This window comes from Canis lupus, chromosome 5, assembly GCF_048164855.1.
Source record: "Canis lupus baileyi chromosome 5, mCanLup2.hap1, whole genome shotgun sequence".
In the NCBI taxonomy this organism is placed as follows: Eukaryota; Metazoa; Chordata; class Mammalia; order Carnivora; family Canidae; genus Canis; species Canis lupus.
Window position 1 is genome coordinate 20647856 of NC_132842.1, and position 26111 is coordinate 20673966.

The following is a 26111-nucleotide window of genomic DNA, read 5'->3' on the forward strand; positions in this document are numbered from 1 at the left end:
CACTAGCTACTTGCAATGTGGTTTGTGTGACCAAGAGACTGATTTATTAACTTTACTTAATTTCAACTAATCTAGATTTAAATTTATTTCCTTTTTCTCCTTTTTCTGTCTTAATACTTTCATCTAGTTCCCTCATCCCGTGTCCTCCACCTCTGGTAATCATAAATCTAATCTTGTTTTCTGAATTTATATGTGTGTGTGTGTGTGTGTGTATTTTAAGCTTCCCCATTTAAGTGAGATTATACAGGTTTTGTCTTTTTCCGTCTGACTTAATTCACTTAGCGTAATGCTTTCAAGATCCATCCGTGTTGTTGTAAACAAGGTTTCCTTTTTTATGGATGAGTAGTATTCCTCTGTAAATATATTACCACATTGCCCTTGTCCATCCGTTGGTGGACACTTAACATTGCTTCTGTGTCTTGGCTATTGCGAATAAGGTTGCAGTGAACATGGGTGGAGATGTTTCTTGGAGACCGTGATTTCATTTCCTTTGGATAAATACCCAGTAGTGGAATTGCTGGGTCATCCAGTAGTTCTAGTTTTAATTTTTTGAGGAACCTCTATACTATTTTCCATAGTGATTGCACGTTGGAAAGCCCAGCTCCGGAGCATACTCTGCTATTTATTTTTGTGTGGATAAACTAAAAGGCTTTTAAAAATAAATTATTGGTTTTGGAATTGTTAATTTTTTATCCCAAAACAAAATGCTCCTAAAGTGAAGGTCTGGTTGCCGTAACAATAGTTTACTGAGGTTTTTCTGTTCGGGGAGGCAGGTGACTGTTGTTAGCTACCGGGTCAGCTGTTTCACACAGTTGGAGTGCTCTGGTCCATCCAGTGTGTCCAGCAAGTGCTTTCTGAGGCTTCCTGCTTGAGGGAGCTTTCTAACGGTTGTTAATGTAGGACATCAGGCAAGGCCCCTTCTGGCCCAGATTTGTGAGCCTGCCCAGGGACTTGGGCTGCTGATTGTGGGGCCGTCCCAAACCTGCAAGGGCTGATTGCTTAATCTGGCTGGTGCGTGCTTCTCACATGAAACTAGAAGAACATTCCGGCTATAGACTTAGGAGACCTTGGAGGGAAAGAGGGTCCTGCTGGGTGTGTCCGGCTGAACAGTTATAACTGCTTGAAGACAACTTGAGACCAGTCTCTGGCTGTAGCTCCTCTGGTGGCAGGACCACATCTTCGTCACCTTTGCTCTGGACAAGAGTGTTCCCAGTGGTCATCTGATCCTGTGATGAAAGCAGAATGTGGCATCGAGGAGCCAGAGAACACCTGAGAGTGGTTGGGGACCTTTCTCTCAACAGTAGCAACTGGAGTCTCAAAATTAAAGCTGTCGCTTTTGACAGAAAATGATACTAAATTCTCTGTCATAAGCAAAGTTCTACATGACTGAGCTTCCTAATTGAGGGCCCCATTTGTTGCATTATTTAAATCCATTTCATTGATTTCCGTCATCCAGCTCTTGTGAGAATCGCAGAATGTTAAAGCCAGGTGGAAGAGAACTCTGAATAGTCCTGGTACAGCCCGGACCCTCGTGTCCACACCCTACACTGCCCTCCCGTTTCCCTTGAGTGCTCAGCTCCTTGTTATCTGTAGCCTGTGTGTATACAGCTGGGGTCACGGTCACAAACAGGACTGATTGATGAAAAGGCATGCTGCAGAGGCGTAATAAGAAATATCTCGATGCTGACTGTTCAGTTGTGTTTTAAAATACTTCATGCAAATGCGTCACGCAGAGATCTTGAAAAATTTCACCAGAGTATTCTGACTGGGGACATATTGCTCCGTTTTTTTCCGTAGCAGCTGAATTTGTTCATGTCATATCTGTATATAATTTCATTATTGCACAGCTCATATTGTTAACCGGATACTTTTTTTTTATGGACAGTTTTTTAAATTATAAATTTATTTTTTATTGGTGTTCAATTTGCCAACAAATAGAATAACACCCAGTGCTTGATCCCGTCAAGTGCCCACCTCAGTGCCCGCCACCCAGTCACCCCCACCCCCCGCCCACCTCCCCTTCCACCACCCCTAGTTCGTTTCCCAGAGTTAGCAGTCTTCCATGTTCTGTCTCCCTTTCTGATATTTCCCACTTATTTTCCCTCCTTTCCCCTTTATTCCCTTTCACTATTATTTATATTCCCCAAATGAATGAGACCATATAATGTTGTTTATGGACAGTTTTATTTGAATTAGTTTGTTTTCCAAACACTAGACCTGTTTTCATTTATTGACTTTGATACTCTTTCTTTCGTAACTTACTTTGTTGAGATAGCTTGCCTTTCTTACTTCATCCCAGAAGAATTGAAATGTTGAGTGTTAAAAGTGTGGCTTTGTACACATCATAACCATTCTCTAAATATTGGTTGAAAGAGTGAATGTTATCTGGCCAGGTCTGAATGTTAATTGCTTCTGATTTTTACTATGGCCAGGTGGGGGGAATTGTTGAGAGAGAATATTAGCCGGGTAATATTTTCCCCTTGTAGCTTGAGTGGAGTCTTCAACACAAAATTCACATGCACGTGGAAGGCTGGGAGAGGCTTAGTAAATTGAATGTAGGGTTATTGTTTGTGTCCACAAAACAAAGCCCTAAATCACATTTAGCATAATTTGTGGTTTTAAATTGGACTGATTTAGCAAGGAGAGTGAAATAATCTCTCATCCTGTCAAAAAGGCGATACCTTCAGACCAGCATTTAATTGCATTGGCAAAGTAACTTTGGGAAGGCAACAGTAATTCTGGCTGCATTATTCTTGGTTTGTGGCTAAATTGAGATCATCATTTTCTCCTGGTTGCACTAACTTTCTTTATTGCTCTTCAAAGTAATCAGATGAATGCCGTGAGAGATGCTTTGGTAGCTGGAGGGGGAACAAGGGGAAGGGGGTGAGGCCCCCCGAGCAGGCTTGTCCTTGTCTGTAGAGCTGTGCTTCACACACTTGGTGTTCTAGGGAGAGAACAAACAGGTAAGCTGACAATACCCTGAGACTCCGCAGACCCGATGAATTTCTTTGTGACCATTTACCCATAGTGAATACCATTCATTTGCTGGAAAGTGTGTTACTGACTACACACCTATGAGTGCTTTTAAGGCCAAATTGTGCAGGTAGGGCTCATATGCATTCGTGTTGGTATCCAAGAGTACAGTTCCGGGAGGTAATTTCCAGCTGCCTTCATTTCCCATTAAAACCTATCCTTTTATCTCCAGTCCCAATCCAGCCTCTTGAGTAACTAATCCACGCCTTGCTCATTTTCCATCTGGACCACTGCCACCTCCCAAGTGTCTGAATCCAGACTGATTCATATTCTTCACAGTCCCTTCCTCCAGTGAAAGCATTTCCCTTGCCTTTTAACCAAGCCGCCTTCCCTCTAAAAGAAGTCAGGTCACCAATACCTCAGACATTTTAGAAAGCTGAAATTGAGGACTCAGAACTGTAATGAGCAATGTGCCTGTCCTCTTCTGTTCGGAAGGGAGTTCTTGCAATGGCTACCTCCTGAAATATTTTAGATGCCTGTTTGGAATTTTACACATACCTATGTAGTGGCTCTAAGCAGAGGTGCTCCCGGTTTTTCCCAGTCTTCTGGAATACTCCCCAGAGGGTGCTGTTGGGACCGGAAGTGAATGTACTCAAAGAAGGCATGACATGACACTTTCTTATGCTGTACCCAGGGCCCAGGTCAGTGGGGTCAGTATCCTGAGTAGGCTTGGTGTTAGAATTGATGTGAACGTTCCATGGACAAGCTGATGGCCAATAACAAGTGTTTGTAGAAGACTGAATCAATGATGGGGACAGATAAACTACCCTCCTTTGAAAGTCTTTCTGCCACCACTGGAGAGTTAGTACTTGTGAGCTAAAGATGCCATTGGCTTTTATATTGATATTTGTAAGGATATATTCCACAGAAGGAAGATTCTTTAAGGCCCACACTGGCTTATTTTAACCTTTGATCTGCATGCTGGTATTCACATCATGCTACTGAGTTGGTTTTTCATATTTCTATGTAATAACAATGCATTGATCTGTTGCCAATCTGACTTAAATGCTGTGTGTGTGTGTGTGTGTGTGTGTGTGTGTGTGTGTGTTGATCAAGATGTAAAGGCCAGAAGCCAAAAATCATAATGAGGTAGGTTGAATATTTCATCACTTAAGGTTGAACTTACATTGTGATTTAGTGTGGTGGTGTTAAGAGAACTGCTCTTCAGATATCAGACTATTGAAACAGCTTGACGAATGTATCATTACCCTGGAAGGATGTGGAGTTTGCAGTCTTTCTTTGGGTGGAGGTGCAAAAAAACCAAGAGAAAGAAAACCGTCATGCTTATGAGACATTGTATGACAATTATAAAAGCATTTATGCTTGGGAATATTCACCGACGGGTTGTTTATGGCACCCTGAAATTCTCTTTTGCCCTTTGAAGAAACATTTTCATTTTTACTCTACTGAGTTACTAACCTAAGAAAAACTTACAAAAAATAAGATGTATATGTGAATCAGATGGTCATATTCGAGTTTCATCTCTCTTTCCTGAGAAAGAAAAACAAAATGTGTTGCTGGCATTCCTTGCGAGGAGCGGGGTTCCTGTATTCACACTCAGCAATTTTGTTTCCGTAGCTGTGCCACCAAACATAGCAGAGCTGAAGAATTTGGAAGTGCTTAACTTTTTTAATAACCAGATTGAAGAGCTGCCCACACAGATCAGCAGCCTTCAAAAGCTCAAACACCTGAACCTGGGGTGAGTATTGGCAAGGAAGGAGTGGCGGGGTGGGCAGGCTCTGGATACGGGAGAGAGTGCGTTATACTATCACATAGGGGGCCCTGACCTCCAGTTCCTTTCTCTTTTGCAGGTTTTTAACAAAACTTTTATTGTTTCAATACCTCTTCTCAATGGCCTGAATTAGTGGATATCAATTTAAGAAGTAATTGAAAAGCTAATTGTTGGTACAATAAGCGATTTTTTAAAATCATATTTTGTTTCCAACAAAATTTTATTCCAGTTAATGTTAACCAGGAAGGGACCTTCTTGCGTAGCATTAACTGCCCAGACCAGTTGTAATATGATTGATTTTTCTCTCTGTATTAAGTAGTAATCCTTTACAAAGCACCTTCCTTCTATGGAAGGTGAGTGGGGGATACATTTCCGAACACTACTTCATTGATTCTTAAAATTCTTTTATATATTCGAGAGGTTATAATCCTCTGTCTTTCTTTATGTGGAGGTGAAGAGAGGAGGTTTGATTCAGCTCAGGTGGCAGGAACGGCAGCAGTGAATAATAATAAATAATACCGTGTATTGCTCTACAGTTTTCAGAGGCCTCATGCTAGTATTTGATCCTCTTGATGATTATGAGGGAGGGCGGGCGGGCAGTATTGCTCTCATGTCGTGGAGTGGAAGCTGAGCCCTTTCTGAGAACTTCAGTTGCCCTAAGGTTGGTGACCAAGCTAGGCAGAGAACCCCATTTCCTGAGGTTCACAGCCGTCTGTCAAGCACCATTGATGCTACCAGAACTTGAGCTTCTGAATTCCAGCTTCACTGTTGTTGCTGTTAGACGGAGCTGCCCACTCATGCTTCATCTGCTGTGTGAAGTCATCTGTTCATTAAATTATAGCCATTAAATGCTCTAGTTTAGTTAGTGATTTACATGGAGTAGTGATAGAAGCCAGCCAGGTATTTATCAATCTAATAGGAAGCAATCATGAAAAAAAAAAACAAAACCCTTATTCATGGAATGATTTGTAGTTGAGCTCATTCTTTCCACAGGGAGTTTGATTAGACACTCATTTTACGTTCACTCTGGTTAAGAGATAATCTTGGAAAGATCCATGAGCATTCTTTTTCCTCATGTCTGAGGGGGAAGTAGAGCTTCCAGAAGGAGGGGAGACATCACTTAAATCAGATGACTTTTATCCCCCTACAGATATGGAGATTGTACATCCATTTGGCAAAGCAGAAAAGAAAGGATCCTTCATTTATATCTTTGTTTTGAAAATTATTAAGTTCCTAATGCTTAATTTGTGTGTAAGCCAGAAGCTAAAACTAGATGTATATATTAGACGTACAAAACTCGATACACTCTTGGGGCTTCTGGGTGGCTCAGTCGGTGAAGCGTCTGCCTTTGGTTCAGGTAATGATCTCAGGGTCCTGGGATGGAACCCCGAGTCAGGCTCCCTGCTCAGCGGGGAGTCTGCTTCTCCCTCTCCCTCTGCCCTCCCTTGTGCTCCTCAAGTACACTCTCACTCTCTCAAATAAATAAGATCTTTTTTAACAAAAGCTTGATACATTCTTACTGTTAATTTGTTGATTCATGTGTTTAACAAGTTATTTATATACAAGGCACTAGGAGCTGTACGTGGCAGCGTGTAGTAAGCAGTATGTAAGGGGTAGCTATTACCACCACCACTACACCATCATCATCGTTTTACTTGATTTATTTCATGACTGTGTAAGTGCCTGATCTGTGTCAGGAACCTTGCTTGTGTTGGGGCTCAGTGGTGAAAATGGCAGTCCCTGGCCTTAAGTATTGGGGCAAGAGCTGGCGGTAAAGGAGCACTGACTGCAAATGGCTGGGCCATTGAAGGCAGTGGAGACAGAAACTAGAGCTTTCATTAGTCAACAGGTGAGGTTCTCTAGAGGTTTCCTACAGAGGGCAGTATTCGAGCCGAAACCTGACACATGAAAACAAATTTCTCCTCAGAAGGAGGAGGGAAGGCCTGTGGGAATGACATGAATGAATGAAAAGCTCAGAGTACCACAGGTTCCAGGAATTGCGAGTTGTTGAGTGTCACTGAGTGTAAAGTGTGAGGCAGGGAGCAGTAAGGTAAGAGGTGAGGCCTGAAGTAGGGCTGTCAGTGTTTATTTACTGGGTACTTCCTGCCCTCCCAGTTGTGTGCCAAGTGCTGGCCTAGGTAGTAGCCATCCAGTCTCTATGGAGTGTATGTCACAGTTGGGGAAACAGATGTTAAACAAATGTCTGTAATGGCAGGGAAGCAGTGAAGGGCCCTGTGTGCCAAGTGAAGGAGCCCTGGTTTTATCCTGCTGACCAGTGAGGAGTTTTTACAACCAACTAGCAGGTATGAGAAAAAGTTGTTTTTTTTTGTGTGTGAAAGGTCATGTGGAGGGGAGATTAGGATAGGTAGAGCTAGAGGTCAGGATGGGTTGGAGGTACCTTAGGACAGAGTTATAAAGTGTTTTTTTTTTTTTTTTATTCAAAAGCATCTTAGTTCTGTCTTTCTTGTCTTCGGAGCCATTCACATTTTTTGGCTCTCGGTATTCTGTTGATTATGTAAAGCTTTCTGTATTTACTTATATAGCCACATAGATGGGGTTGTCAAAGTTTGAACAAAAATTCTTAGTTCTCTGGGAGAGGAATTAATATGAGTTTCAGTAAAGGATATTTCTGTTCTCAAATGGCATCAAGAATTGTACCTACATAGCCCTGTTTAAGGCCTATCATAGTGGACTCCTCAGAGTAAGCAGCTCAAATAAAAATTATACACATGGGAGTTACTGAAAAACCAAAAACTCAACACCAAAAAAACGAATAATCAATTAAGTAAGCAGAAGACACGAACATTCTTCGTGAAATGTGAAGACATTTCTTCAAAGAAGACATCTAGATGGCCAACAGACACATGAAAAGATGCTCAACATCATTTATCATCAGGGAAATGCAAATCAAAATCACAGTGAGGTATCATCTCATACCTGTTAAAATGGCTAACGTAAAAAACACAAGAAACAAAAGTGTTGGTGAAGATGTGGGAAAAAAAGACCCTCCCTCGTGCACTGTTGGTAGGAATGCAGACTGGTGCAGCCACTGTGGAAAACAATATGCAAGTTCCTCGAAAAGTTAAAAATAGAGCTATACTATGATCCAGGAATCTCACTACTGGGTATTTACCCAAAGAAAACTAAAACACTAATTTGAAAAGGTAATACGTGCCCCTATATTTATTGCAGCATTATTTATCATAGCCAAGTTATGGAAGCAACTCAAGCCTCCTCAGTAGATGAATGAGTGAATGAAGAATAAATTGTGTGCATGTGTGTGTGTGTGCGCGCGTGCATGCGTGCAATAGAATATTGCTCAGCCATAAAGAATAAAATCTTACCATTTGCAGCAACGTGGATGGATCTAGAGAGTATAATGCTAAGTGATATAAGTCTGTCAGAGAAAGACAAATACTGTATGATTTCACTCATGTGGAATTTAAGAAACAAACAAATGAACAAAGAAAAACCGAGACCAACCAAGAAACAGACTCTTCAGTGTAGAGAACAGACAGATGGTTACCAGAGGAGAGGTGGGTGGTGAGTGGGGGGATGGGATGGGTGAAACAGGTGGTGAGGATTAAGGAGTGCACTTGTGATGGGCACAGGGTGATGTGTGGAACTGTTGAATCACTATATTGCATACCTGAAACTAATATAACACTGGATATTAAGTATACTGGAATTAAAATAAAAATTAAATTAAAAATGTTCTGTTCACACAGAACATTGAGGCCACACATAGGCAGATTCCAAACAGCATGCTCAATCAGAAGTTGCTTTTAAAGTTTTATGTGGTATTTGCTGTTTATTCTCATGATGGGAAGACCTGAAAGGATTTTTAGGCCACTGGAATAAGTAAGTTTGCATGATGTTTTTAATACTTTAAATATGGTTCATTTTATGGAATTCGTTTCCACAAAATGTAAAAACCACATTGGCTCCTTGTTGGTGATTATTTCTGGGATAATCTGACTGCAGTAGCACCATGGCCAGCTCCTCTGTAATACTCTTTAATCCAGTGAGATGCTGGAGCTCATCTCGTGAAATTGAGTTTTCACAAAGTACAGTGTTGAATTTTCAAGAAGGTTTTGTGGTTTTTTTGTTTTGTTTTGTTTTGTTTTGTTTTGTTTTTGGCTAAGAGTGTGAGCAGGTCACTCCGGGTGTGAGAAAAATTGTTAACTTTAGCAAAGATGGTTTTATTGAAACAAGAAGGACCTCTGGAGATCAGAACGTTCCAGAAGGGAGGCATTAAATAAGGGCCTTCCTAGCTTTTGAAAAAGAAAAAAGAAAAAAGATGCTGACCAGCCTTTAACACTCTGGTTTTATAAATTTCTATGTCATACGCAGGCACTTTCCCATTTCCAGAACACCCTAGAAAAATGTTCAGAGGCAGGTGAAAGAATTTATACCACTGTGGCACAAATGAACCATAAGCAACTTTGTGAACCCTGGAAGTGATGTGAGGGCCAACTGGCAGGACACAAACAGGAAACTGCACTTGGATTCAGGCTGCCCACAGTGGTCTTCTCTTCTCACAGGGGGCGCTTACCTGCTTGAGGCGGAGGCACAATCTTTCCCAATCACCTCCTGAGAAATAACTGTAGTTATAGCTTTCATTGCTGGAGAACCATCCGTGAGCCACAGATCTTAACTACATGCTTCAGATTTCTCAGCTGTCATCCTCCTGCCGGTCCTGCTAGGAAAGTATCACTGTCCTTATTTTGCCGTTGAAGGAACTGGGTCTCAGAAGCAGACCGCTTGCCCATAGTCACCCAGCCAGCGGCACAGGAGCCGGACCGCTCATCTAATCTGGCTCTAGAGGGCCGGCGCTCTTGGAGGAGCCCCAGGAGCAGACCCCACAGGTGACCCCACAGTTGCTGGTGTCCAGGGAAGCGGCCTGTAGTCCCTGCTGCTCCTGGCTTGGTCCACAGCCAGCACTACGTCTGGTCCCTCTGTTGTGAGGGCTTCCTGCTGTCACTGCTGTCAGCTGCACTGTGGGGGGTGGGGGAGCTCTGCAGCGTTCTTGACATTTTGGGGAGGATTGGTTTCTCATTTGAGAAAAAGAACTTTCAGTTTGGGAGGTTCTTGCCACCAGGAGGTGGACACTGTCAGGCTCACTCTGGGCTGGAGATGGGCTGGAAGCGCTCCCTCTCGTGTGAGATGCCTCTTCCCTCCAAAGGAGGGCTCACCCAGGCTTTCCTGCACCTTACCTTTCAAAAGTCTCCTACCATGTTTGGAAAGAAAAACTTCAGTGGTGATTTTCAAAAATGGGTAACTTAGAGCAATGTTTAATTTTTATTTTTTAAAAGATTTTATTCATTTATTCATGAGACACACACACACACGGGGGGGGGGGGGGCAGAGACACAGGCAGAGGGAGAAGCAGGCTCCATGCAGGGAGCCTGACGTGGGACTCGATCCTGGGTCTCCAGGACCATGCGCTGTACCAAAGGCGGTGCTAAACTGCTGAGCCACCCAGGCTGCCCTAGAGCAATGTTTAAAGAAAGAAACTAATGTGCTTTTCCCACTAGTTCTGATTTTCTTTTTAAATATTTTATTTATTTATTCATGAGAGACAGGCAAAAACCTAGGCAGAGGGAGAAGCAGGCTCCATGTGGGGAGCCTGATGTGGGACTTGATCCCAGGACCCCAGGATCACGACCTGAGCTAAAGGCAGATGCTCAACCACAGAGCCACACAGGTGCCCTGTGATTTTTCTTTCAACTTACTCAGCACCTTGCATTAGAGTCTTGGGATCAGGGTGCCTTTGCCTCTGTGAGGTGCCAGGTGCTCTCAGACATCTGTCACCCTCTTCAGGTGAGTTCGAAATCCTTGTTACTTCATTCACATCAGCATTAACCAGATCATTGGAAGCGTTGTCCTGCCTGTATTATGTCATAGTTTTGGTGATTCCAGTGAATACTTGATATAAATATGCTTCACAGATTGTGAATTGGTAGAAAATACCAGTTGTTGTCATTACAGCAAATGGTCATGGAGGTTATTTTATTCAGTGTAAAGGTAAGCAATGACTTTTCTACCCAGGGGGTAGAAATTACTTTTCTCTCAGTTTCTCCTTGTGCCATTAGCTCACTCTTGTGCAGCCCAGCCTGTGGGTGGTTGGCAGGTGTGGACAGGATTGCATCTAGTAAGAGAATGCTTGAGGTCTCAGAATTATTTTAGCATCACAGTCCCTCCGACCTTTCAATATCTGCCAGGTTCTATTAGATTTAAAAAAACCTATTTTTTAATCCTTTTTTAAGTATGCTCAAAGGGAATCACATTAAGAAGGGTCTTAAAATAAGAAAGTAATAGAAAGTATATTTTCCTTAGATTTCATTGGAAGTATGTATATATTTTATTTCCAGTTATTGTGAAATACAACTGACGTAAAATTTACCACCATAACCGCTGTTAAGTGTACGATTCTGTAGCATTAAGTATATTCACATTGTTGTGTAGCCCGTCTCCAGAAACAGAGAAAACTGTGCAAAACTGAAACTCTACATCCATTAAACAACAACAACTCATTTCCCCCTCCCTCAGGCCCTGGCAGCCACCATTGTGGAGATCATTTTGAATGATTTTTTTTTTTCTTCCTTTGGGAGGAATAAATGAAATAAAGCCAACAGTCTAAAAACTACAAAGCTTACTCTATATCTTTTGATGAGTTATTATTGCTACATGCGTGAGGAAGTTTTTCTCTAGAAGGACACTTTGCTGTGATTGAGGTTTCTGTGTACCACAGTGACTGAGCATCACCACTGCAGAAAATGAGAAGACGTTTTCAAACGTTCCATGACCATCGAGATTCTCCGACTACAATTACTGTGCTGATTAAAAGAACATAAAGTGTTATTGCAGAATTATGGCCTCTTCTGAGCTTCAGTCCTCGTACATGGCTCTTAGGCTTGTGACACAGAGGTGATGTGAGTATTGTCTGAACATATGTTTTGTGTGTGACGTCTTGGATTTTTTTTTTCCCCCTCCAACCACAGCATGAATAGACTAAACACTTTGCCTCGAGGATTTGGCTCTCTCCCAGCTCTTGAGGTCCTTGATTTGACTTACAACAACTTGAATGAAAATTCTCTTCCCGGAAACTTCTTCTACCTTAGTAAGAAACTTTTAATTCTATAAATCTCCTTAAAATGGTACTTTGCGTTCTGAAAGTGAAATTTATTTGCCAGGGCCCAAACTCCAAGAGAAATTATTGGACGTATATATTTTTTTCTTCACACATTTCTTTTGAATATTCCTTCATAGCTCAGCAGTATGTATATTTGATATATAGTTACCTGACACCATTGCGCTCAAGTGGACTTAGTAATGTCATATTAACTTCCGGATAGAGATTATGTACCTAAATGAGATCAAGTCTCACATTTAGCTCAAGAACTTAACTTTATTTTTAAAGAGCATGCCAAAGAAATACAATAATGAATGTGTCCTCGCATGTTGCTGTTAACTCTTTGTAAACTATTTCCCCAAAGATATTCCAACCAATTATTTATAACAATGTCCCTTAATAAACCAGTAACAGAATTTTTGACATTTCCAAGCAAGATTCTTGTTTTAAGTCTTTTAAAAGGTACTCTCATTGATGTAGTCTATTTTGTCTGTAGTATGCAATCAAACATCAAGAAATGGTTTTTCACAGATAAACAGACTTTATCTTTTCACCTGTATTCTATGCAACCAAATTTCTGGCTGCAGATACTCCTAAAAATGAGGAAAAATAGATTTTTCCCAGAACTCACGAAATATTTAGGAAAGAGTTGCTTTCCTTAAATGAGTATTCTGTTTCTCCAAATAGTGACACGTATGGCATCCAGAGATTCTGCATTTTCTGAGCTTGTCTCCAAAATTTCTTTTATAACCTTATGCATATTCTCTCTCCCAGACTTTCTCAAGCACATGGAGCCAATTCTAAAATATTTTCCTGGGCCATGAAGGAAATTTTGCTGTGTATATTGACATAGAGTTCTGTCAAATTTTAAAACATTAGAATGTAATTGAATACCTATAAGCAAACAAAATAGACATCTGATGATACTTTTCCTGTTTGGTTAGGGATTTAAAAAGATGCCTTAGAAGTTTCTCATTCTGTAGTTTGGGGGTCATGTTATCACTGTGTGATATTGTGAACAAATTTCTGATTTGAAAAATTCTGATATTCTAAGTTAAGGTTTCTCTATTTTAAAACTCCCTGTCATTATGTTAGCTCCTTATTTTTGTCTTCACTTATTTTTGTTGCTAAGGCTATAGAAATAATTAATAATAATTAGTCTGATTACAGAAACAATGAACTGTGATTATGGTCTTCCTCACCCGAAAGCCTTTTCATTATTTATTTTTAACATACTTGCATTTAAATAACAGCTCTTTTGCCCTGAGCATTGATACAGGTGACCCTGGTTTTCTTGGTTATGCTTCGGATGCAAAGCATAAATGTGAATCAGAAATAATAGAAGAAATATCGCTATCATTTTTGAGAGTGTCTTGAAGCCCTGTGCCAAAAATTGCTGGTGCCCAGAGTTGTTAATTGTGTCAGTCCTCTTGTATATAGATGTTTTCCTGCACACACCAGCCCCACAATAAGCCAGTAAATCTAAGTTTGACCTGCTTCTTATTATTGTGAGCCCTAGGTGTGTCACAGGCTTTTCACCAAGCCCGGGTTATTAATCAAAGCTGACTCCCTTGTATTGATCAGACCTCAAATGGTTGGATTCCGTGCCACCCTGTTTATATATTGCTGTTTAATTTGCAGCCACCCTGCGTGCACTCTATCTAAGTGACAACGATTTTGAAATCCTGCCGCCAGATATTGGGAAGCTCACAAAGTTGCAGATAGTAAGTAATTTATCTAAATTCTTAGAAAATCAATTCACTTCTGCAGCCCTTGTAAGAGTAGAATCAAGTCAATTTGAGCAGGAGTGCGGTTTGTTTTGCAGGAATCAACCACTCCTCCTGCTCCTGCTTCTCGTTCATCTGCAGGCACTTGTAAATAAATTGAAAGGATTGAGCCTTCAAAGGAGAGAGAGGGCACGGAAAAGGACGAGAGTTTCTGTTGAGCGCCTCTTGACGTGAACACTGTTCTGACAACTCCTTGTTTTCTTACATTTAGCTCAGCCTTAGGGATAACGACCTGATCTCGCTGCCTAAAGAAATCGGGGAGCTTACTCAGCTTAAGGAACTCCACATTCAGGGGAACCGCCTGACCGTTCTGCCCCCAGAACTAGGTAAGGTTGCTGACGAATGATCTCAGTTCGGGGTTTAATTAATAACAATGATCCACATGCGCCAATTCTGAACAACCCTCTCTCCTTTTGGCAGGCAGCCTCCACTGAGGTGCCTGTTCTGATTGTGTCTAGGAGCGTTTGTCCTTGACCAGAGTTCAGCTGCTCGGGGCTTGACCTGTCCTGCGGCCGCGTTCAGCAGCCACATGGCACCCAGGCTTGGAGAAAGTGCTGATGTAGGATCAGCCAGCGCGGCCCCTGCCCGGGGCAGGGAGGAGAGCCCGAGCTGAGCAGTAATGGTCTTGTCTGAGGCTCCTCGTGTGCCAGCTGACGATTCTTAAAAATGTGCTAATCAAACCATCACTCTTTATTTTTTTTAAATCTTTTAATTTTTTTCAATCCCTTGAAAACTCATACTACATAAAGTATTTGTTACAGCTGCGTGAAATACCTTTTCTGGTCATGCCTTTGGTTCTCTTCTGACTCCATTCCCGGGGGGAATTGTTAAGTGGGTTCCAGCTGGGAATCCCTTGGTCCTGCTCCTGTGGCCGATGCCTCCTAATCCTCTCCTTGCTCATTCACCAGGGCCAGAGTGGGCTTCTGACCTCCCTCAAAAATATCATATCGTTCAAACCTGTTACTCTCTGGCTGAGGATTATTCTACCCCTCTGGAAAGGTTTTATACATTTGCCTCTCTTTGCTCATACAGACTCTCTGTATCCTCTGACTTCTTCATTCCATTGAGCTGTATTGTTTCGCAGGCTATGAATATTGGCTTTTCTGCTTCAAGATACCATAATTTAAAAAGAACACATTTAACCCAGAGTTTTTGGAGCAAGTACCTCAAAGGAGTCTGGTGATATGAAAGAGTGGTGCCAGTTATTGTTAATTAGAATGTAAGCACAAGGAGAGTAGGGTGGGGTTTTGTATTTGCTCCCTGCCCTGTGCCCCATGCTTGCCATGTGCTAGGCTTGAGGTGGGGTGCTTAAGGAATCACTACTGAACCGGTTAATGAAATGAGGGCCTCAGCAAGGTGTTGGGATGGCCATGCACAGCCAGAGCAATCCTTCCAGGTATAGAAGCCACAAGCCACACTTCCACTGCTCAGGAGCCACATGTGGTGGCTCATGGTTACCCCTTGGGAAACAGAAGTAGAGAAAGTTTCCGTCAGCCAGAATGTTCTGTGGAGCAGCCCTGGTCTAAAGGAAAAGCATTCACGTGATTTCATGGAACAAAGTTTCAGCCCCCCCTTAGCCCATCCTCATCAGCAACTTTATAGTTGTAAAAAGTCTAGAGGAGTTTGTTCTGATTTCAAGGACTGCAATGTAGCTCAGCCCCTTCTCTTCATGGACTTACAAGTAGACACATCTCACTTTATTAGGAGGCTACAAACAAAAGGCTTTTGTCTTTGCAAAAGTTGTAAGACAGAACTCCTTGTCAAAAGAAAATTTGTACAATGATTGTTAATAGTAGGGATTACTGTTAGTAATACTTGGGAGGCTTTTGCAGAATACAGGTACCTACTTCTTCCCTTACCTACTGAGTCAGATTCTCCATGTATGAGACTAATTCTTTTTATTTATTTATTTATTTATTTATTTATTTATTTATTTATTTATTTATTTATTTATTATTTTATTTATTTTTTATTTATTTAAGTCACAGAGAGAGAGAGAGGCAGAGACACAGGCAGAGAGAGAAGCAGGCTCCATGCACCAGGAGCCCGACGTGGGACTCGATCCTGGGTCTCCAGGATCGCGCCCTGGGCCAAAGGCAGGCTCCAAACCGCTGCGCCACCCAGGGATCCCTTTAATTTTATTTATTAGAGAGTGAGCGAGAGCGCGCCTGTGTGTACATATGGGCGGGGGAAGGGATAGAGGAAGAAGGAGAGAGAGAATCTCAAACAGACTCTGTGTTGTATGTGGAGCCCAGTGTGGGGCTCGGTCTCACAAACCTGAGAGCTTGACCTGAGCTTAAATCAAGAGTTGGACACTTTGAGCCACGGAGGTGCCCCAGGACTATTTCTTATGTAGTTTGGAAAAGCTCACTCCATGCTACCTTGGTTATTATGATTAGGAGAAATTTTTTTTAAGTGTATTTTATTTTCATTTTTCAAGCAAAGAGGCAATGTAGGGCATTATTCAGATATTTCTGTCAGATGATACTTTGTTAAAAAAATAAACCTGGGTGAACACCTACATATGTACTTACATATTTTGAAATCTTAAGTCACTTATGCTATTTAAATACAACATCTAGTCATATTTATCTAACATTTCTGTTACACTCTCCAATAACAAATTATGTATTTTTTTAATTCAAGAGTAGAATTGAGAAAGTCACTAAATGATTTTATTTTTTAAGCCATACCTAGGAAAGCTTAATCTCAACATCTGCCTCGTGGCAGCTTTCCCTAATTATAGGCGAATACTTAGCTGGAAATAAATGATAAACCCCTGGGAGTTTCTGTTACAAACTAAAGATAAAGACATATGTATTCTTTATTTTTGAATGGCGATTTTTTTTAGAATCAAGAATAATATAAATATTAATATAAAAATCACTGTTAGAGTAGCCAGTATGTATTAAGGCCTCCTGTACCAAAGTGCTGTGACAGGTACTTTTCTTTCTATATCTCTAGTAATTGTCATAAGACTCGTAAGCCCACTTTTGAAAGGTGAGAAGACGGGAGCTTAGGGACAGCCATAGGGGCACAGCTATCAAGTCATAGAGGCTTGATTTGCACCCTGTCAGCCTATTTGCCGAGTCAGTATTCCTAACCACTGGTAGTGTTCTCATTTCCATTTTTGCCAGCCAAAGGATTCCCAGAAAGTGGTTTCCAAGTGTGAATAAAGCCCAGTGCTGGCTCCCTTCCCCAAGTGGCAGGAGAAGAGCTGCTACAGTGTGGCAGTCACGTGGCCGGCGGGGCTGGTGTGTAAGCAGCAGGGCTGTAATAACACTGCAAAATGCAGAAGGGATGCCCTTGGTGACAATTGCTGTTCCCAGGGCTGAGGCGGTTGCGTTGTCTTGGGGTTCTCCCCATCCTGCAGCCATCCAGCCACAGTGGGAATGTCTTTGGTTTAACTTGTCCTCGGTAGCTAAGGTGAGCCTCTGGAGCTGCCCTGGCTGGGTGACGAGCAGTGCTGGGGACTGATGAGCTTGTGGTGGGTTCTCTCTGTCCCTACAGCATCCCCCTGGCTGCAGGTTTGCTCCTGGGCACATCTTCATGTGTGGATGAGGGTCTCTCTTCTGTATGTTCATATTTTTACGTATTGAAATAAGCGAAGCAAGTGCTTTTGAGATTCCGGTGACATTTCCTTTAAAAAATCAATTTGGAGTTTAACAACTTGAAGCCTTGTTGGTAAGAGTATTTGAACCAAGCAAGGGTATCCAGATGACTTCTGACTTGTCAGGTCCGAAATGTTGAGGGACACAGCAGAATAAAGTCAGGGGCTTGGCTGGAATTTTTTCTGTGTAATTATGTTCCTTCACTTCTGTGAGTCCCTGAATAAGTTACTTTACCTGTTGTGTCTGATTCCTAAACAGTAATGCCCTTGGTTTGATGTTGGTCCATATGCCTATAATTAGATGCAAACTGGTCTGTCACTCACCCATTCATTTTTTCATTCTCATTTAGATATTCATTAAGTTCCTATGTTAGGCTTGTTCTTGTCTCCAAGGAACTTACTTTCTATTAAAGTAAAATTCATCAACTGTTTATTGGGCCCCAGCTTTATGCTTATTTCTTGGAGATCTGACAAGGGACGGACTCCCCTGTGATCCTGCAGTGGAGGAGGGCAGATAAGTGGATGGATGGATAGCATATCAGATGATAAATGCTCTGCAAAAAAAATTAGCTTGGAAAGGAGTGTCCCAATGGGAGGGGGGGGATATTACTCTGTTACATAGAGTCAACAGAGAAAGCCTCACTCATAAGTTGGTGTCATTTAAAGCAGAGACCTAAACGAGGGAGGGAGCTTTCCTGGTAGTAGGAACAGCAAGTGCAAAGGTCCTGAGATGGGCCATGTGTTTTAAGGAACAGCATGACTCAATGGCTGGAATGCAGTGAGCAAGGGGAGGGTTGGAAGAGGTGAGCTCAGTTAGGAAATAGGGACAAGATCACATGGGAATTGCTGGGCATCATGAGGACTTGGGCTTTTGCTCTGAGTGAGGTGGTGTTGGCAGGCTGAGTAATGGCCCCCAGGTGCCCTCATCCCAGTCACCAGAAGCTGGGCATTTGTTAACTTGCATGGCCAAAAGCACTTTGCCGACATGATTTAGAATCTTGAGGTGCAGAGATTATCCTGGATTACTGAGGTGAGCCCAGTGTAACCAAAGGAGTTTTAGGATGAGGGAGGCAGGAAGGTCAGAGACAGTGGTCGCAGATGTTATGACAGAGTCAAGAGGTTGGAGTGATACATCCAGCGTGGAAGGGGCCTTGAGCAAAGAATGTGGGCAGACTTCGGAAGCCAAAAAAACCAAGGAAATGGATTTTCCTTTGAAGCTTCCAGAAGGAATTGAATTCCTTCTGCATTCACCCAGGTGGCGATAATGGTCAGATTCTGGGTCGATTTCAAAGGTATGATGACCGGGAATTGGTGATGACTCTGGAGAGGAGAGAAGAGGTTGATTCTGAGGCTTTGGGCCTGGGGAGCTAAATGGGCAGGGAAAATAATGGGAAGGGGTCAAGGGAGATGTGGGGGTGGGGAGGCTAGTCATGAGTTGAGTTTGGGTGTCCTGAGCTTGAGATGCCTTCTGGATGTCTCATTGAGAGGGCACCTGGATAGTGGGGTCTGGAATTGGAAGAGAGGTCTGGGCTAGTATATGATTTGGGGCATTATCATCATAAATGTAATGCCACTGAGTGGCGGAGATTCCTTGGGTGTGACTGTGGAAGATAGAGCCCCGAAGCTCTCTGGTTCCTAAACACTAAATAAAGCCTGAAGGACTGGGGATCTTGGTGAGTGGGCCTGCTCCCATGCAGGTATTGTGGCCAGGACAGGAACTGGGGACTGTGGCTTTCCCCGATTGGCCTCACCGTGGCTCCCCTGTGCAAGTGCAGTGGGCATGCTTCACTTCATAGGACAAGTGTTTTCCTGACATGTGCAGTTAATTCTTCCAGTGAAAGCAGGAAATAGACACAGGTGGGGCGCCTGGGAGTCTCAGTTAAGGGTCTGCCTTCGGCTCAGGTCATGATCTCAGGGTCCTGGGATTGAGTCCCATGTCGGGCTCCCTGCTTAGTGGGGAGTCTACTTCTCCCTCTGCCCCTCTCCCTGCTCGTTCTCTCTCTTTCTCAAATAAATAAATAAAATCTTAAAAAAAAAAAAAAAAAAGGAAATACACACAGGTGAAATCTTCTGCTGAGCCTCTCTGAATCCGAAGGTCTCGTTGGGACCCATATTTTCAGCCACTAGTCAATCTCTTCAAAAGAACAGCAATGTGACTAAGTAAAATTTCACCCGGTTTCCTTTAGTGGAAGAATTAGTGAGTGGAATAGAGAAAAGGCCTCATTGGTTAGGGAGGCAGGAAGGGCACATGTCACCAGGCCTGTGAACAGACGGAGTGCCAGAGTGGACAGCACTGGCACATCATGGTGATGTCAGAGCTGGTGGCTCTCTGAGCTAGCCTCTCTTCCATTTTTGCAGTTTGTCTCGCACATGAGCTAGCTGTCGTCTTAGAAACTGAAGATGTGAATTGTGCATTTTTACATGGTCTCTGCTAAATTGTCCAGTGTTCAGTTACTTGCTCTTTCTGGGATCATTTTTGGTCTCTTGGCTTCTGGACAATCCTGGGAACTCTTCTCCTGCGTTTGTCACCCAGATAATTGCCTTTGGAGAAGGAGAGCACCTTGGTCAGCTAGGCGTGCAGCAAAGCAAAGTGTTTTAGATGTTGGAACCCTGTCTACGCCAATTTAAGCAGCCCGTGGGAGGGATGTATGCAGTGCTACATACACCTGGGGCTAGCTGGCATAGTGTCCTGCTTTGTATGCCAGGAATCAATGGTAGTATTTTTTTATTACAGAAATATGAGAAGCATATGTATCCTTTCTAGCACATTTGTGAAGAGTGGAAACAAACACTAATTCCATTCAAAGAGTAAGTGATGTCAGGAATTGAGAATTTCCCTCCAATTACAATTCTGTAGAATGAGCAGAGTGAAGAAAGAGGGGAGATACCAGTCTAAAATCCTTTGTATGGGGGTGCCTGGAAGGCTCAGTCAGTTAAGCACCTGCCTTCGGCTCAGGTCATAATCCTGTGTTCTGGGAATTAAATAATAATCCACACCTAGAACTTAGCCCCATGTGAGGAATAAGTACAAATGCTTAGGAAATATTAGGTAACTGAACATAGGTACACAGATGCGTGTGTGTATATATGCGTGTGTACATGTAATACATGCACACATGGTGGATTTTATACTATAAAATTTTGACTATCTAGAGGCTGTTTTTGTTTTGAAACCAGGGCTCATCTCAAACAGTCCAAGCATAGTGGTTGCCAGAGTCCCACCAGTTTGACAGGGAGAAGCGGTTACTGCTGAGCATCTGGCGAGGAAGAATGACTGAGAAGGTCGAAAAGCCAGAGTCTCTGGGGTACACGGATGGCTTGGTTTGTCCTGTGGGTCAAAGAATGGCTGTGTGTTAGCTACCTGTGTGGAAGCTGAGAAGCAGCACAGAAGGTGTCAGGAGAGGTGATGCAAGGCCCGGTGGAACAGCTCCACATGACAAACACTTGGGGTGCACCAAGAGGCCTGGCAGGAAGTTAGGCTTTCAATGCCATCCATTCAATTCCAGGGTCACAGTTTCAGTAATAAATGTGTAATTACACAAATTATATTGGAAGGTGGGATGGAACTCCTGCCATAAGCCATGATAATGATAACTACACCAGGTAACCAAGGAAAGGACCGTTGGCTGCTGCTGCTATTGTTTTTTGTTTTGTTTTATTTTTTAAGATTTGTTTATTTTAGAGTGAGAGAGCAAGCATTAGTGGGAGGGGCCGAGGAAAAGGGAGAGAAAGAAATCTCCAGCAGACCATACTGATTGCAGATCCTGACGTGGAGCTTGATCTCATGACCCTGAGATCATGACCTGAGCTGAAACCAAGAGTTAGTTGGTCACTCAACTGACTGCACCACCCAAGCACCCCTTGGCTGATTTTGCTTTATGTCTATTTTAGGATATAGTAAGATATAAAAATACAGCATTTTATGGGGGGGGGGGAGGCCCTCTGGAATAAATACTAATGAAGATGCATAGCTCCAAAGACTTTATTGTTAGTCTATGAAATGGTTGCCAAATGTCATAATACATTAGTTGAAGAGAGCAGTATATAGCGAGTACCTTATGGAAGGTACCTTATGGAATTATAAACTGTCCTACTTGTGCAAAATTGTATTTGGCAGTTGATCATAAACATGTATTTGAAGTTACTTTTAGGTTAGCTAGAATTACATAAATACCTCAGTTTTTATACAAAATATCATAATTTACAAGAGTTTCATAGAGTTTTTTTTCTTTTTTAAGATTTTATCTATTCATGAGAGACACAAAGAGGGAGGCAGAGACATACATAGGCAGAGGGACAAACAGGCTCATACAGGGAGCCTGATGTTGGATTCAATCCCAGGACCCCAGGATCAAGACCTGAACCAAATGCAGTTGCTCAACTGCTGAGCCACCCAGGTTCCCCAAGTTTCATAGACTTCAATCTCAGTTCTATAATGTAGGCAAGAAAAGTTCTTTGGCCAAATTTTAATGGTGGCAAAACCAAGGTGTCCAAGGAGATTGTGACTTGACCAAAGCAGCATTGCTGACATGGCCTGATACTGATAAAATTAGATTTTTAGTTCAGATCTTTTGACTTCAAAAATAAGCATTTGTCTAAAGAAAATGTGGTATATATGTACAGTGGGATATCATACAGCCATAAAAAAGGATGAAATCATGCCATTTGTGACAACATGGATGGAGCTAGAGAGTATTATGCTAAGTGAAATTAGACTGAGAAAGACACATACCATATGGTTTTACTCATATGTGGAATCTAAAAGAACCAAACAAAAAATAGAATCACATACAGTAAGTGAAGGTTGCCAGAGGGAAAGAGGTGGGGAGATGGGCAAAATGGGTAAAGGGGAATGGGAGATACAGGATTCTGGTTAGGGGATGAATAAGTCTTGGAGATCAAAGGCACAGCGTAGTGAATATAGTCAGTGGTATTGTCATAGCACTCTGTGGTGACAGATGGGAGCTACGCTTGTGGCAAAGTAGCATAATGTATAGAGAAGCTGAATCCCTCTGTTGTACACCTGAAGCTTCATGAAACATTGGGTACTAACTATACGCAAACAAAATTTTTTTAAAAAAGAAGCTGAAAGGGGTCTTGGGTGGCTCTGTCAGGTAAGTGTCTGCCTTCGGCTCAGATCATGGTCCCAGGGTCCTGGGATCAAGCCCTGAATTGGGCTCCCTGCCCACCGGGGACCCTGCTTCTCTCTCTGCCTGCTGCTCCCCATGCTTGTGTGCGCGCTCTCTCTCTCTCTCTCTCTCTCTCTGTGTCAAACAAATAAATAAAATCTTAAAAAAAAAAAAAAAGCTAAAAGAACCCTCCCCCAAAAAATATTCCTCTAAGTAGTTTATCCATAAATGTATTAACAATGAACCAATTAAAAAAATCATTTATTATTAGATGACAGATTAGAGTGATTCCAAACAGATGGCTTAATTTTTATTCTTTGAAAAATAAAGAAAAAGCGAGGACTAGAAAATCTTTACCAAACTTTCAATTTTGGTTGGAATTATATTACATGCTCTTACATTTTATTTCTGTGTTAATATTCTTTCAACATACTTCACAAGAAATACTTCCTATTCTTTGATTCCCATGGTCTTCGTTGATAATCAAAAATGATTCCTGTCAGTCTCCTACATGATATTTTTTAATAAGTTCCATTTTATATATTTTATTTCAGCGAATTTTTAACCCCAGAAGATGCTCTAAGTGTGGATTTTAAAAATCCTAAGTGAATTATGTTTCTGCCTGGTGAGTTATTGCCTTAAAAGGGGTGGGAAGTTACAACACATAAAACGTTTCCATTCTGTATTATAAATTTCAGGAAGCCCAATGTCAGGTTCAGTGTGATTGAACATGTGCATCAATCTGTGTTAACACCAGCTGGTAAGGCATGCCACTGTTTGCAGTGGACCATTCTTTGATTTAATAGGACACTAAATGTATTCTTGCCCTGGGAGAAATGCAGGCGGTACTGAGATTCTAGATTTAATTTTTTTTTTTTATTCCAGAGGCATATTTGTAACTACAGTTCCTATCACCTGAATACATATATTATTATCTTACATTTATGTAGCATTTCCCTCAAAGCCATCTCCTAGATACTCTATTATTACTGTATTAAAAAAAATAAGCATGTTATACTAACTTAGACCTGAATGGTAGTTTATGTGTGAGTATCTTTTGAGGGGCCCAGGGCTGGGATAGGGGTGAAGTGGAGGATGGCGTCCTTTATGCTGGCGACAGCAGAGATTTAGATTTATGTTTATTTGGACCTTTCAGATTGGTCATGTTTTCAACTGAGTATTAATTCTGTGAGTTGACTCCCTGCTGCACAAAAGCATCTGATGGTGCCATTTGTACTTAAACTTTCAGGCAGCAGCACGCATTCTAATATTAATAAACATCCCCATGCTCATTGTCAACATATGTTTAGTGATTTCAGTAGAGCCCAGTACTCTCTGTTTTGCCCTTGTATTTGCCATTCTAAGAAGGATGGCTCTTCTCCTTGGACAGCCCTTATCTACCTTATGTCAGATTCTGACCTCCAGCTCCTTATGCACTGTATTCCTGTAAGCCTTTGGGTTTGGGGCACAGAACAGAAATGAAATAGACATGATCCCTTCCCTCATAAAGGGAATCTTTGAAGGAAACAGTGAAGCAAATAGTTGAAATGACTAATGGAAATTACAACTAATGCTCAAATCTGCTAGACTGCCAGCTCTTGGGGCGCCTGGGTGGCTCAGTGGATGATCGTCGGCATTTAGCTCAGGGCGTGATCCTGGGGTCTTGGGATAGAGTCCTGCATCAGACTCCCTGCGGGCAGCCTGCTTCTCCCTCTGCCTGGGTCTCTGCCTCTCTCTGTGTGTCTCTCATGAAGAAATAAATCTTTAAAAAGGAAAAATAGAATGCCAGCTGTAGTGTTACACTTGAACTCCTATCCTTGAAAGTGTGCCACCGTGCCTTTCTCTCACCTTGGTTGCTCCAAGAGCCTCCTAACTAGTTTTCTTCCTATTTTGCTCCATCCAGTGCATTCTTGATCGCACACTCAAGGTACTTTTATGAAATCACACAGTGGGTTACATCACTTCTGTGATTAGAATTCTTTAAGGTACCCTGTTGAGCTATAAGACCCCAGATGACCTGGCCTCCATGTTTTTAGGCTGTTCTGGCCCCTCACTCACTCATGGGCTATTCTCAGTGTCTGCTTCCTAGTTCTTCATGATGTTTGCTCTCTGCTTGGAATTGTCATCTACTGCAGAGGTAGTACCTTCAGGTATCAACTCATATGACATTTTTTCTCAGCCCTTTCTTGACCATTCACTGTCCCACCTGTCCCTTCCTGTTATTTATTATTATGGCATGTTTTTTTTTTTTTCATGCAGAGTTCTTTTATTCACCAAATATTTATTCAGCACCAACATTGTGTCATGTGCTATTCTGAGTCCCTTGAGAGAGATCAGTGGGTGGTGAGGGGGAGGAAAGAAAAACCCTGCTTTCTTGTAGGCTTGGATCTATGATCAGCTCAAATTAAATTTTGTGTATGATATAATTTTTTTCATATAAGTAATTTCTCTAGCACTATTAGTAGAAAAGAATTTCTTTCTCCTAAAGAATTGCTTTGGTGCTTTGTCAAAAACTAATTTGCTATATAAATGTGGGTATATTTCTAGATTGTATATTATGTTCTCTTGTTCTACCTTTATAGCAGTACCATGTTGTCTTGATGGCTGTAGCTTTGTAAGAAGCTTTGAAATCATATAGTGTAAGTTATTTTTTCCAAATTGCTTTGGCTAGCCTGTGTCCTTTATACATGCATATACATTTTAGAATCAGCCTGCTGGGATTTTGATTGGAATTTGAACTGACAGATCAATTTGGAGAGAATTTGCATCTTAACAATATAGAGCCTTCTGATCTGTGAACATGATATATTTCCCCATTTGTTTAGGTTTTTAAAATTTCTCTTGGCAATGTTCTAGTTTTTACTTGCATATATTTTGTTAAATTTATCTTTAAGTATTTTAGGTTTTTGATGCTATGTTGAGTGGAATTTTTTAAATTTCATTTTTCATTATTGCTAGCACTTAAAAATACAACAGCTTTGTGTAAATTGACCTTAGTTCCTGTGGTTTTTCTTAATTTTCTTCTAAGTCTGGTAGGGTCTTTGTTGGCTTACTTGTTTTGCCTTTTTTTTTCCCCTTGTGGCATAGCTCCTAAGATTTTCTACATATGTAATCATCTCGTCTCCCCCAAAAAGACACTTGTGTTTCTTTTTTTCCAAGTACTATTCTGTATTGTTTTTCTTGTCTTATTACACTGGCTAGACCATCCACTGCAATGTGGAATAGAAGCAGTGAGAATAAATATCCTTGCCTTATCTTGATCTTGAGGGGAGAGTATTCTTGTTCATTGTTAAATAGATATTAGTTATATGTCTTTAGAAAACACTTTTTTTTTTAATCAGGTTGAAGAAGTTTCCTTTTATTCCTAGCTTTCTTCAAGTTTTTATGAATGGGTATTAAAAATTGCCGAAAACTTTCTTTGCTGCTATTGAGGTAATCATGTGATTTTTGTCCTCTGGTAGGCATCCTCCAGGGTGTCTCCTAATGATCACTGTATTCTGGTATTCATACCCTTATGCAGTCTGCTACCATTGGTCTCTGTGACCAGTACAGCAGAAATAACGACATGTCACTTGTGAGACTAAATTATAGAAGACACTGCAACTTCTAACTTGTGAATGCTCTCTTGCCCTTTCTCTCTCTCTCAAATAAGTTGCTCTTTGGGAAAGCCAGTTGTCATATTATA

General features: G+C 41.7%; 1 protein-coding gene across 6 annotated transcripts in view; it reads left to right on the forward strand.

The window, feature by feature from the left end:
- Positions 1 to 26111, forward strand: part of RSU1 (Ras suppressor protein 1) — a 249288-nt gene that overhangs the window by 51055 nt on the left and 172122 nt on the right. For all 6 annotated transcript variants that reach the window (XM_072825680.1, XM_072825682.1, XM_072825684.1 and 3 more), the window contains 4 exons: positions 4612 to 4732; positions 11770 to 11888; positions 13542 to 13624; positions 13899 to 14013. In XM_072825680.1, coding sequence (XP_072681781.1) covers positions 4612 to 4732; positions 11770 to 11888; positions 13542 to 13624; positions 13899 to 14013 — 438 coding nt within the window. The remainder of the gene's footprint in view (positions 1 to 4611; positions 4733 to 11769; positions 11889 to 13541; positions 13625 to 13898; positions 14014 to 26111) is intronic.